At 51.5% G+C, this 12,244-nt stretch overlaps 3 protein-coding genes across 3 annotated transcripts; 2 read left to right on the plus strand and 1 right to left on the minus strand.

Annotated features, from left to right (window-relative positions):
• Nucleotides 1-283: 283 nt before the first annotated feature.
• BDZ99DRAFT_470925 (uncharacterized protein) lies at nt 284-2,100 on the plus strand (the record flags this gene model as incomplete). The annotated part of the gene is made up of 4 exons (XM_033721694.1): nt 284-1,172; nt 1,235-1,482; nt 1,639-1,771; nt 1,823-2,100. 4 exons carry the CDS (start codon nt 284-286, stop codon nt 2,098-2,100), a joined length of 1,548 nt encoding a protein of 515 aa, XP_033584962.1.
• A 2,445-nt stretch (nt 2,101-4,545) lies between these two features.
• BDZ99DRAFT_565532 (uncharacterized protein) lies at nt 4,546-7,455 on the minus strand (the record flags this gene model as incomplete). Its single annotated transcript, XM_033727488.1, has 3 exons — nt 4,546-4,919; nt 4,975-5,027; nt 5,507-7,455. The coding sequence occupies 3 exons, from the start codon at nt 7,453-7,455 to the stop codon at nt 4,546-4,548; spliced, it is 2,376 nt and encodes a 791-aa protein (XP_033584963.1).
• A 1,429-nt stretch (nt 7,456-8,884) lies between these two features.
• BDZ99DRAFT_531186 (DNA ligase 4) lies at nt 8,885-12,222 on the plus strand. The gene is made up of 2 exons (XM_033726441.1): nt 8,885-11,126; nt 11,172-12,222. The coding sequence occupies exons 1-2, from the start codon at nt 8,912-8,914 to the stop codon at nt 11,963-11,965; spliced, it is 3,009 nt and encodes a 1,002-aa protein (XP_033584964.1). The 5' UTR covers nt 8,885-8,911; the 3' UTR covers nt 11,966-12,222.
• The last annotated feature ends 22 nt before the right edge of the window (nt 12,223-12,244 follow it).

Raw genomic sequence — 12,244 nt, forward strand, 5'->3', positions numbered from 1 at the left:
TTGGAGGACTTCTGGGGGTTCTAGTGTCCTAGCGTTGCGAATGTATCGTTTCGGACACTGTAGACTGGACTTCGATTCTTTCGAAAGGTACTGACCGGGTCGGTCGTGTATGACGTACGGCAACGCTGTCGCTCAAAGCTGGACAATTCACCGTCGCGGCAGAACAAGCCAATTTCAAGGGCCTTATGCTATGTAGACCTTACACTATCTTCACGTCGACAAATCAACATCCCCGCCGCCCGCACTAACGCCATTGAAGCTTCTCTAAACCACCTCTATCGCAATGGCGCAACTACCTAGTAATGGTGCCCCAACGTCCGCACCCAAACCTCCTGATTTGCGAACTCGACCGTTTCGCACCATACCGCCCCATCCGCCTCGTCGTTCCAACTCGCCGCCTAGGAATACCTCCAACAACAACGATCGGATATTTGTTGTGAACATGTTGGAAAAATCTACTACCGTCGTGTTCAACGAGCGTATCCCGCGACCTGCAGCACGAGGGTACCGTTCAAGGCCTCCGGGCCCTTTCATGAACGCTGTTCAACAGCAGGCGCCGACAGCTCATACGTATAGTCAGATGATTCACCTTAGGACCCATTTGATGGCAATCCATACCTATGTTCGACGGCCATGGCTTCTGAACTGCCCAGCGGAGTTGATAGATCTTGTCGCCAAGTTCCTTTCCCGGAATGACTTCTTGTCGTTCAGGACTGCCTGCAAAGATGTTCATCAGAAGACCCTTTACCATCTCAACAACAGTCACCTGCTAGAAAAGAAGGTAGCCATGACGACCAATTCTCGAGCAGGGCTAGCATCCCTAATCGAACTGGCCCATTATCCGGATTTTGCCTCTCGAATTCGTAAAGTAACCATCCATATAGAAACTTCGACGTTCGTCTGGGGTACCGCACTTGCGCCCCTTTGCGACCTCTATGGTGACCGGAAACATGGATACTGGACGCAGCATTTCAACCACCCACGCCTGGAACTGGAACAACGATCTGTCGACCTGACTTTGCTTCTCATCTGCCTTCGTCTTCTACCTGCCCTGGATACTTTTGAGATTACTGATCTCCCTTATGACTGGACCCTGAAGGCCTCCTCAAAAGACGATTCTTCAGCACCGAAGGAGAGTAGATCAATTACGGCCCCCCATTTCGGAAGAGTTGGTAAGCCGCCGACCCGTTCAATTCTGTACAACAGCGCAACCATGTGTTAATGCCAAACGAAGTTCCCGTCCTAACGGCGAACTTTTGCACTATGTGCAGCCGCGCTATACCGGATCCCGCTGGCGAGCAGTGCCACCATTTCACTATGATGCTCGGTGCACTGGCATCGCTTGCATGTAGCCAGGCTGAATTCTACTGGACCACGGGTCACTATGGCCTGCCCTTGTCGTCTGCCGAGTCTCTCATTCGAGGTCTTCAGGGCCAAACCTTCCCTTTTCCTGTCCGCGCCCACATCTCTGGACTCCGAGTGGTAACCTTCCGAGCCAAACATACGACAAATATCCCCGGAGTGCCTCATCACAACTTTCTACACCAGCTCTGGGATTCGTCGCCGTTGCTCAGAGTTCTAACTATTGAAGGCGACCCTTCCGTCGCCCCATATAGCTCGACACAAAGTTTCCCCTAGACGCCGTTTGTAAACACCTTCTGCTCGTATAGGCTTAACTCCCTAACTCTCCAAACTCTCGCTATGACGGGAACGGACCTGGAGAACTTGCTAGACCGTTATACTCCTTCACTGCAACGCCATCGATTGAAGGGTATGTGTATCACACTCGACTTCTGTGATGACGTTCTCCTTCAGCTCTTAGATTGCAAGGTGCTCGCGGACGTGTGCATTCACGCACCGACAACAACGGTCGGCGTCGAAACCTTGGCCGCGGTCGTATTTGGTGACGAAATCTCTGAATCTGAGCTGAAGGCTTATCATGATAGGGATATTCATGGTTTCAAACGTTGGGTAGAAGATGGACGAGCGTCACCAGAGCAGGAGAGGAGTAGGGATTTGGTGGGGTGGAGGCTTGAAGGTGAGAATGTCGAGGCGGGGCTGAGGTCCATGATGCAGAATGTGCGGTTGCTCCTTACATAGGGTCTACGGGAGGTACGTTAGCGCGGCATGCGATGGCACGTGGGACTCTAGGATAAGTGTAGCTTCTTAGGTAGGCACCTCAAATATTATAGCTAAGCCACAGTAAGTAGGCGTGTCAAGTGTGAGTAAGTTATATCATTGACGAAAAGAAGTAAAAGCGTCATGATTAAGACTGGCTTCGCCGATAACGGGTTTATGGAGGTTGCTTATGGCGATTCATCTAGTATTTGGGTCCCTATACAGTATTAGCTCTTGAGTTTTCCCACACGTACATCCCACTGCCCGGGCTCAACTCTTGCCCGCCCGACACCATTGTGAGGAGTCCTCTAGCTAGCATGTCTTCAATTAGTCAAGCAGTAGCCCTATCTCCACTGCGTAGACGTTTACTTTGTATTTAGATTTTCAAAGGCCTATCAAAATACCACATGCGGATGTAAGGAGTGTCTAAACCTGTGTTCCAGTACCGTAAAAGCCTAAGAGCTATGAAACGCTAACGAACCCTAAGAAAATTTTAATTGTGCATCATCCACATCAACCCCGTCTCTAAATTAGAGCCACTAAACCTCCAGCCAACAAGATCTCCATTACGATCTTGCTCCGGTGCCGACATCTCCTTGAACCTCCATATCTTGAACAACCCCGCTTGGTGGCCGGCAATGGCCGCCCTCAGCTCTGCCCGAGATACAGCATTCCCAAAGATAATCGGGACTACTTTATCACGCACTATCATTTTTCCCGGCGCGTAGATGAACACGTTGTTTAGTTTTTTGCACTCTAAGAGAGAGCTAAGAGGTATAACCCACGATCTGTTGGCTAGATAGATCCCTTCCAAGGAAATGCTTAACAACGTGGGACTACAGATGCTGATAATTTTCTGGAGTATATCGACGTTGATCGTAAGCCTCTGCAATGTCAGCGAGGTTAGAGTCCTGGTGGACAATAGCTCTGCCGTCGGAGTGCATGATTCCTCGCCAGTATCGGGAAATTTACATCCGAGGCATCAATGGCAAGGCTTTGGAGGTTTGTTGCGGACTTCAAAAGAGCGTATAAGATATTATAGATGCCTTCGTGATGGAGAGATACATTGAGGTGTTTTGAGACTGTGACTTTGCGCAGGAGTGGCAATAACTTTATCAGAGGAAGCTTCAATTTCGCGTACTCTGGTTGGTGGACAACGTGGCTGGCGATCCGTGAAGGCAAGCTGTAGTAACCGACAGCCCAGTAAAAAGCTGCTTTATTACAAGCGATTATCATAAGAGCTTCTAGAAAGGTTTTGTAATGGATACATTTTTCACCCCTCGGCTCCTCGAAAGGATGGCGTTTGCACTTGGCACAATATTTTGCGTTCAGCCAAGGAAGCGGCGAGTGCAGATCAACAGAACAATTTTTAGGGTGTACCCAGCCATGAGGAATATCAGCAAATTGAATCTCTTCGAGGGCTGGAAGCTTGTGAAAACAAGCCTTGAGGATTCCAAGATCCACGGCGCGTTGTCCCTTGGAAAGGAGGGAAGAATTGAAGTGTTGTGTCCACATAGGTGGCTCGTGGATAAGGCACAGATCCCCATAGATCATATGAGGAGGCTCAATCACATCGCCCCATAGGAATGTGTCGTCCTCGATGTGGAGAGTGACTTTCCGAACGTGAGACGCAAAGTCGGGATAGTTGGCTAGATCGACAAGCGAGTTTAGTCCCGCACGCGATGCTCTGTGTAGCACCAATGTTTTCTCCTTCAAGTGGGTCTTCAGCCGGTGTACAGGCTTCTGGTGAATGTCCTTGCAAGTGGCGCGGAACGCAAGGAAATCGGCCCGAGGCAAGTTTTGTGCAATGAGATCTACCAACTCCCCAGGACAATTAACTAGCCACGGTTTTCGAAAATACGTGTGAACAGCGATATCGTGAAGTCGCTTAAGGATAAGCCCATACTTACGTTGGTTGAAACGTTGGAGCATTTGTCGGTGATGATCTAGAAAGATAGCCATGGAAGAATCTAGGGATGCCTTCCTGGAAGAGCCGACAAATGCGACATCTTTGTCGAGGGGAGTCGATATGTCCATCTGTAGGGGAGAAATACGTAGAACACGTTCTTCGATCAAAACGCACGTAGATTGGTTCGGCCACCATGCGACGAAGACTCGGTCGTATCCATAGCCATAATCACCATTCCACAATTGAGTCTGTGTAACAGAAGTTCCAGTTTGGTTTGCTTGAATGAATGTCTGAAAACGTGAATCCGGTCTACTCATAGACATGTTTTTGGTTCTGCTGTTACTTCCCTTTAGAACTGATCGCACGTATGTCGAGCGAGAATATTGAGGCGTATGTGGCATTCGCGGAGGTAGATCCAGTAGTCGTAAAGACGGCGAGGGACGGCCCGGCGAGATGAGTCGATCTGAAGGAGCCTGGCCAACTCGCTCACCGAAAGGGCTAAAAGCGGCGGCAGCTGTCTAGTGATGGGTCTCCACAGGGCGTGGTTCTGAAAGTCCATTCGGCTCCTGGCCTGGTCGAGCAGTACGTTTTTCCATTTTTCGGGCTTTGAACGTCTTGTCGTGCTTTGCCCACAAAGAAAATCCAGCCAGACCATGTAGGCGTTGGGGTAGATCAGGGCGCCGCGCGTCGAGCTCATTGCGGGTGATGAAGCCAGTGTGAACGGTCGGGTGCTGTCGCAGAGATGGAGAGAGCGTGGGTATAGATGGCGCCGCGGGATTGAATTGCGGAGCAGACAATGGAGGCTGTGGTTCTGTAGATGGTACGCTAGGCATATCCCGAAGCCAACGCGAGACTCGGGCTTCAGCAAATGCCTCTTGTTCCGCGGAGTCGACTAAAGCATTTGAGTGGCGTGAAGGCCGACTGGAGCTAGAGAGGGCCGTGCTCACAGAACCGCGCCGGGCCCTGGTGTCCTCTGTATTGCGTGTTTGCCGAGGCATGCCTGTGTTGGTGTGAGTGTGAGTGTGGTTCTGGTGATAGAGTGGTGTGGAAGGTGGATGGTGTGTATGTAAAAGTTGGAGAGCTGCCTCGATTGATTTATAAGTTGCAAATAGCGAAGACTGGGCGTATCTGCTGTTGAATCACGCCAAGCCCATAGTGGTGAATGAATGAGTCCTGTGGCGGCCGGGCGCTATACTCCAGGTGGGATTTGTGCCACGAATGTTAGGTTACCCGAAGCACTGACGATGTCCAGACCCCATTCACTATCAGCAGCCCACGACAAGAATGAAAGTCTCTAGATTTCAATAATTACGATTCTGGGTATCAAACCTTATCTGGCCAAGGTGCCGACCTTCTATACGCCATTCATATTAGCCTTTCCCTACCTTGACCCTTACACCAGCCCCCCTCACACTCCCCCATACACTTTCTGTAACCCGCGGTGGGAGCTTCCTCCCCTTGAGCCTTTGATCCACTAACCACAAGCCGACCACAAACTCCTCCCTCCTCAACCTCCCTATTCCCCTGGAGTCAACCAAATTCCAAACTTCTTCGAGCACATGCTCCGGCAAACGGCTACGAGCCCAGACATCTCTCACAACAAGGGCGTGCACGTCCCACGCAGGGTCAAGATCCGCATCGACCCGGTTCGGGGAGGGCGATTTCGAGGTATCAGGCACAATGAATAAGCCCTTGTTCGCAGCCCACACGCCTTCGTATCGCTTTCGCTCGCATTCGGTGATGACGTCGCGCCAACGTTTGCGGTCGCCTTCGTGATGCTTGTTCGGGTGCTTGCGGCCCATGCCAAGAACACGTTTGCCCTTGCGCTTGTAGCGCTCGTCAGAGTCCTCGCTTTCAGAGGACGTGGATTCTTTGCGCATAGTGGTGCGTAGCTTGCCTGGTCCAGGCTTTGATTTGGTCGGAGATGGCGATCGGGAGCTATGGAAGGGGTGATGGTGATGCTTCTTGGGTGGTTGATTGCGAATAGGTAGGGGTGGAAGGGGAGAGCGAGATGGTGCGGGCGATGCATTTCGAGAGGAGGCGAGGGCGGCGCCCACCATGGCATTCGCGAGGGAATCACCGGTGATGTGGGGCGTCATTTGGCGCAGGGAAGCGCGTTGGTAGTTTGAGTGGTACATGGACGACCCGGAGCTTTGAGACGTGAGGGCAGCCGTAGCGCGAGGCGGTGGGAATGTCTCTGGCGGTGCAGTCAGACGGCCAACCTGAGCTGCCGTATTGGATCGCGGTAGTACTTTAGGAGCGAGTGGTTTTGAACTTGACTCTGATCTGCTATCAGGTTTACGGGTTCCGATTCGACGCGGCGGTGGAAGGCTGGGTTTCGACTTTAATTCTGCTTGCGTTTCTGGTGCCGAAGTGAACGACGTAGGCGATGAGTCGTTTTCATCATTCCCGTTTATGGACACTGATCGTGGCCTCGAAGAACGGGTTTCCTCATCAAGAGAACCAGTCAAGGACCTAGGAGAATGGTACGTGTTGATTTCTTGCGATTTTGGTCGAGGCCTTCGCGGAGTAGGAGGCTTCGGACGTCCTACACCAGCCTTAGTAGTGGTTAACTCGGGTAGCTTTGGTTTTGGTTTGGCGGCCGTATTGCTTGTATTTTGAATGCTGTGATGCTCTGCTGAGGACGCAGCTTCGTCCGGGATAGCGAATGGAATTTTCCTTTGTGGCTTTGGTGACTTTACAGGCGGCGGTGCACCTCTAGACGTCAGAACAGAGGTGGTACTCGATGAGGTGGTAGGGGTCTTGGCGCGTGCTTGCTCGAACATCTGGACCAGAGAGTTGGTAGGCAGTATAGAAGCATCGTCCGTTGCCTTGGTCTTCTCTGAGTTCCGCCTCGAATCCTGGGGTATGGGTACACTCGACTCGTGGCTGTCATGCCTGGACTGAGGCTGAGGCTTGCCAGCTGACAGACTCAGCCGTGCCTTGGCATCCCCGATCATCCCGGCGGGAGGCAGTATATCCTCGTGTTCCGTATCGCTAGCTTTCAGCGGTGTGAAATAGGAGTGGGCAGGTTCGGGTTTGGATTTCAAGGGGGTGCTCCGTGCCGCGGCGAGTTTTGCAGCGATGTTCGAGGGTGACGAGGCTCGATTCGAATGAGGGTCAGGAGGGAGCTCCAGAATGCTAGAGCCATTCGACTTGACAGACCACGGTAAAGGAGACGGCTGCGACTGATAGCTGCCTCCCGTCCATTGCTTCTGTACGGGCGACGACTGATGTGATGCTCCTGCTCTTGTTGCAGCCGTCAATGCCCCATTCCCACCCCCAGTATAGGTTTGGCCTATCGGCTTTGGCTTAACGGGAGGCTTGGAGAAGGCGGAGGACGCGCCGAGGAGAGCTGCGTCGCGGACATTATACTGGGTGCCGCCGGGGTTGGGAGTGGGTTGGGGGGGTGGCCGGTTGTAGCTCATGGATGCATGAGGCTGCGCCAGGAGTCGAGGCAGGGCGGCAGGAAGGGTCGGAAGCACTCATGTGAAATGTGCCGCTGCAGAGTATTGGAGCAGACCAAGACAGGATATGAAGAAAGAAGGCGGAGAAAACGAGCGGTGGCAGTGAATGGGTATTGTTGTTGACGTTGAATCGACGTTGAGTCGGGGCATTCGCGGATGACAGCTCCACCGTGAAGTTAGGCCGCGTCCGGCACCCCTGCTATTCTGGCACGCGGGCATAGAGCAGGTGGCACTCTATTCTACATGGGTGTGCATGCGCGTCTACCGCTGCTTGGGGTGCTTTAATGTATTTTTGGAAATATATAAAGGATAAAAGCTCTTCAGTCTAGGCGGCTATGTAGACACTCGTTAACGCGCTTTAAGCAGTGGTCGACAGGTGCACCTATATAACAGCGTGGTTGATAAGTGTTAATAGAAAGTGGCAGGTCACAAATTGTGACATATATACACTATTTTTATCCTTGTGTACGCTTGTTTAGCACCGCTCGAGGCCCTCCAGTATGCTATTGTCATGCATGAAATAGCGGTCCTAGAAGGACGAGCTTAATTACCACCCCCCTTTCTCTCCGCACCACCCCCCTTTTCTCTTCCTACTACCCCCCCTACATTTAGCTAGCTTCGGCTCGTAACAACTTTGTTCCACCAATTAGGTTATCGCTTAGGCGATAGTAGTGTTAAATAACGGTCTTAATTCACCAATATAGCACCGGACCTCTTTTTCTACCGGACAAGCAGGCACCCTAACAGCGACCCAGGGCTCTATTTCCTTAGTCTCCGACAGTCAACTAGCCCTTAAGGATGGCCCTCTATCTACTCCTAAGGAGAAGGCTGTTTATAGTGAAGGAGCTGGTGCAGCGGGAGGATCTTCGGGTGTAAGACCTTGGTATAATAGTGTATACAGCGTTCCTTTTAATCAGCAATTAAAAGTAGTCATCTAGGAGCTTTCCGCTTCTAGCTATAGTAAAGAGAGTGAATAGACTATTGCTGCATGTGTATATATCCTTTCTAATTCATGTAGCCTTTCCAATTCGTGTATACATCCTTTCCAATTTGCATAAACAAGTGAATCTAATTAGTGGAACAAAGTTATTACCGGCCGGAGCTAGGCTAAATGTAGGGGGGGTGGTAGGAAGAGAAAAGGGGGGTGATGCGGAGAGAAATGGGGGGTGGTAATTAAGCTCGTCCTTCTAGAAAGCCTGATGGCTCTCCGGGCCACCTCAAACGGTGTTGAACGGGTTGGGTGTGCCACTTCTTTTTTGCCTAGCGCGTTTAGCAAGAGCCCCCCGGCTCAGTCTCGGTATTTGCGTCACATGACCGCGCAAAAGCGTGTTCCTCGCTGCTGCCTTCGCGTCTCCTAGCACCCATCATTCACATCACAATTCCTCCACGCCACAATACCACCACTACCGCTCTCATCATGGCGGACAGCGAGATGCCAGATGCAGACGCCATTGAGGAGCAGAGGCTGCAGTACGGCCCCGGCCAGGTCACCGCCGAAGAGCTGGACTCGAAGTACCCCAATCGACCCATCAATACACGCAAGACACTTCCCTTTCATCAGCTCTTCACTACTCTCTTCAATCCACTCAATGAAGCCCGCACCAAGCCTGGTGCAGCTCCGGCTGCATCCCGTAGGAAGACAGGCCCGCATGGCCAGACTAAGATGACGCCGCATGAAGCTCGGCGAAACATAATTGAGCGATTCATCAATACGTGGAGAAAGGAAGTCGGCAACGATGTCTACCTAGCTCTCCGTCTCATTGTCCCGGAGAAAGATCGTGATCGCGCTATGTACGGTCTGAAAGAGAAAGCCATTGCCAAGCTTCTTGTCCGGACCATGAAGATCGATGCAAAGTCTGAAGATGCGGACAAAATGCTGAATTGGAAGCTCCCTGGTCACAAGTGGTCCAATACCTCAGCCGGTGACTTCGCTGGTCGGTGTTTCGAAGTCATCTGCAAGCGCCCCTTGCGCACGACCATTGGAAACATGAGCATCGCCGAGGTCAATGCGGACTTAGACCGACTGTCTCTCGCGTCCAAGGAAGAGGACCAACTTCCCATCTTCAAGCGATTCTATCAGCGGATGAATCCGGAAGAACTGATGTGGCTCATACGTATCATCCTGCGACAAATGAAAATTGGTGCTACCGAAAAGACCATCTTTGATATTTGGCACCCGGATGCTGATGCCTTATACAACGTATCATCCAACCTCAGGCGAGTATGCTGGGAATTGTGGGATCCCGATACCCGTCTTCAGGGCGAGGATACTGGAGTCGCTTTGATGCAATGTTTCCAGCCGCAGCTGGCCGCCTTCCAGATGAAGACTTTCGATCAAATGGTCAAGAAAATGAAAGGGACCGAAGACGATGACTCCTTCTGGATTGAGGAGAAGCTAGATGGCGAGCGCATGCAATTGCACATGGTGGAAGACGACAGCGTGCTTGGTGGGAAGCGCTTCAAGTTCTGGTCCCGAAAAGCCAAAGACTACACCTATCTCTACGGGAGCAGCTTTGACCCCGACGAAGAGTGTGCGCTCACTCGATTCATCAAGGACGCCTTTGGCGACAATGTCCGAAACATCATCCTAGACGGAGAAATGATTACTTGGGACATGGAATTGGACAAGATCGTTGGCTTCGGGACTCTCAAGACAGCCGCTTTGTCCGAGCAAAAGAATCGCTTCTTTAGCAATACCGGCCAGCGGCCTCTATACCGGGTATTTGATTGCCTCTACCTAAATGATCGGCCCATTACACAATATACTCTCCGTGACCGTCGGAAGGCTCTCGAAGCTAGTCTTACTCCCGTCCATCGCCGAATTGAGATCCACCCATACATTGAAGCACACTCGCCGGAAGAGATCGATCCGGCTTTGCGAAAAGTGGTGGAGGACGCTTCCGAGGGACTGGTTCTTAAGAATCCACGCTCCGCCTATCGCCTGAACGATCGAAATGACGACTGGATCAAGGTCAAGCCCGAGTACATGACCGAATTTGGTGAAGCCCTTGATTGCATTGTCATAGGTGGCTACTACGGGTCTGGTCATCGAGGTGGCGGGCTGTCTAGTTTCCTGTGCGGTCTTCGGGTGGATCCAGAGCATATTGCGAAAGGCGAAAATCCTATGAAATGCTATTCCTTCTTCAAGGTTGGCGGTGGCTTCACAAAAGAAGACTATAATAAGATCAAACATCTCACCGATGGCAAATGGATTGATTGGGATGCGAAGAATCCTCCGACCGACTTCATCGAGCTTGGAGGCCACGCCGAAAACAAGCAATACGAGCGCCCCGACGTCTGGATCAAACCGAGCGACTCAGTGGTCATTGCAGTCAAGGCTGCATCCATTGGGGTTAGTCCCCAATTCCGACTGGGTTCGACGTTGCGATTCCCGCGGTTTAAGCAACTGAGGCCAGACAAGAATTGGCAATCTGCACTTTCTATCAAAGAGTTCAGCACCCTACAAAAGAATGTGCAGCAAGAGCACCACAAAAAGGAGAAGGAGTTTGAAGTCGACCAGCGCAGGAAGAAGGCCAAAACAACGAAGAAGGTGCTCATCATTGCCGGGGGCGAGACTGTCAAGATGCCGTACGGAGGACCGGAAACGAAGATTTTTGAGGGATTGAGCTTCTGTAAGTTCTCGTGCTTCGCAAGGTGCTTGACGCTGATACCATTAGATATCATGACCGAAGCACTAAAACCACGGAAGACAACGAAGGCTGAACTCGAGCAGATGGTGAAGAACAACGGCGGGAAAATCGTACAAAAAGAAACGGCTGCAAAGGACGTCATCATCATCGCCGATCGAAATCTCGTTAAAGTCATCGTACTGGAGAAGCATGGCAAGTACAACCTCATCCGCCCCATCTGGCTTTTTGATTGCATCAAGCAAGCTGAGATTGACGCCGGCCGAGCAAGCTTGCTGCTGCCCTTCGAGCCTAACCGTCATATGCTTTTCCTGAAGCCAGACGAGCAGTTTCAAGTCGAAGAGAATATGGACGAGTATGGCGATAGCTATGCGAGGGACATCACAGTCGACGAGCTCAAACAGCTCTTCAACAACATGCCGAGGAAGTTTGAGGATACTGCTTTCGATCCAGAACGATTCCTTGGCCAAAGCGAGGATCATGATCTGAACATTACTGCGCTTCCTGGCTTCTTGTTTCGGGGATTGACCGTCTATTTCGTCAAAGCATCGCATCAGAATGGCGGAGCTGTACAATCCCCGAGAGATATAGCCCTCGACCTGGCGCGCTACACCATCCGCGCTGGGGCTGGAAAAATTGCGGAAGATTTGGGTGACAGGGGAATCACGCATGTCGTCATGGGGAAAGATACGAGTCGGCTGAAGCAGATTAGGGAGGTGATCGCGCAGAGGTCCCAGTTACCTAGGATTGTGGATGTGGAGTGGGTTGAGGTTAGCTGGGCAGAGCGGACACTGGTGGATGAGGAACGATTTGGGCCCGTTTGAACCTTTTCTTGCCACGATGTGTTCATCAGCGATGTCAGGCATGATTCTTGCGGGACTCTACGAAGTAACGCAGTGAAGGCGTCTGAGTGCAGGATCAGATATTGTCAAAGGGTCTTGATCCTAGACATCTTCATGAGCATATGAAAAATGCAATTCAAGAATTTGAAACCGCATGCTGCAGGAGCATTCGACATGGTGGATGCATTGCCAGCCAACCACACTACCGGGTATGTTATTGCTAGTCCCAGAGCATCGCATCCGTGGTTAACACCTATTCCC

The sequence above is a fragment of the Mytilinidion resinicola genome (assembly GCF_010093595.1).
Source record: "Mytilinidion resinicola strain CBS 304.34 unplaced genomic scaffold BDZ99scaffold_1, whole genome shotgun sequence".
NCBI classification, from domain to species: domain Eukaryota; kingdom Fungi; phylum Ascomycota; class Dothideomycetes; order Mytilinidiales; family Mytilinidiaceae; genus Mytilinidion; species Mytilinidion resinicola.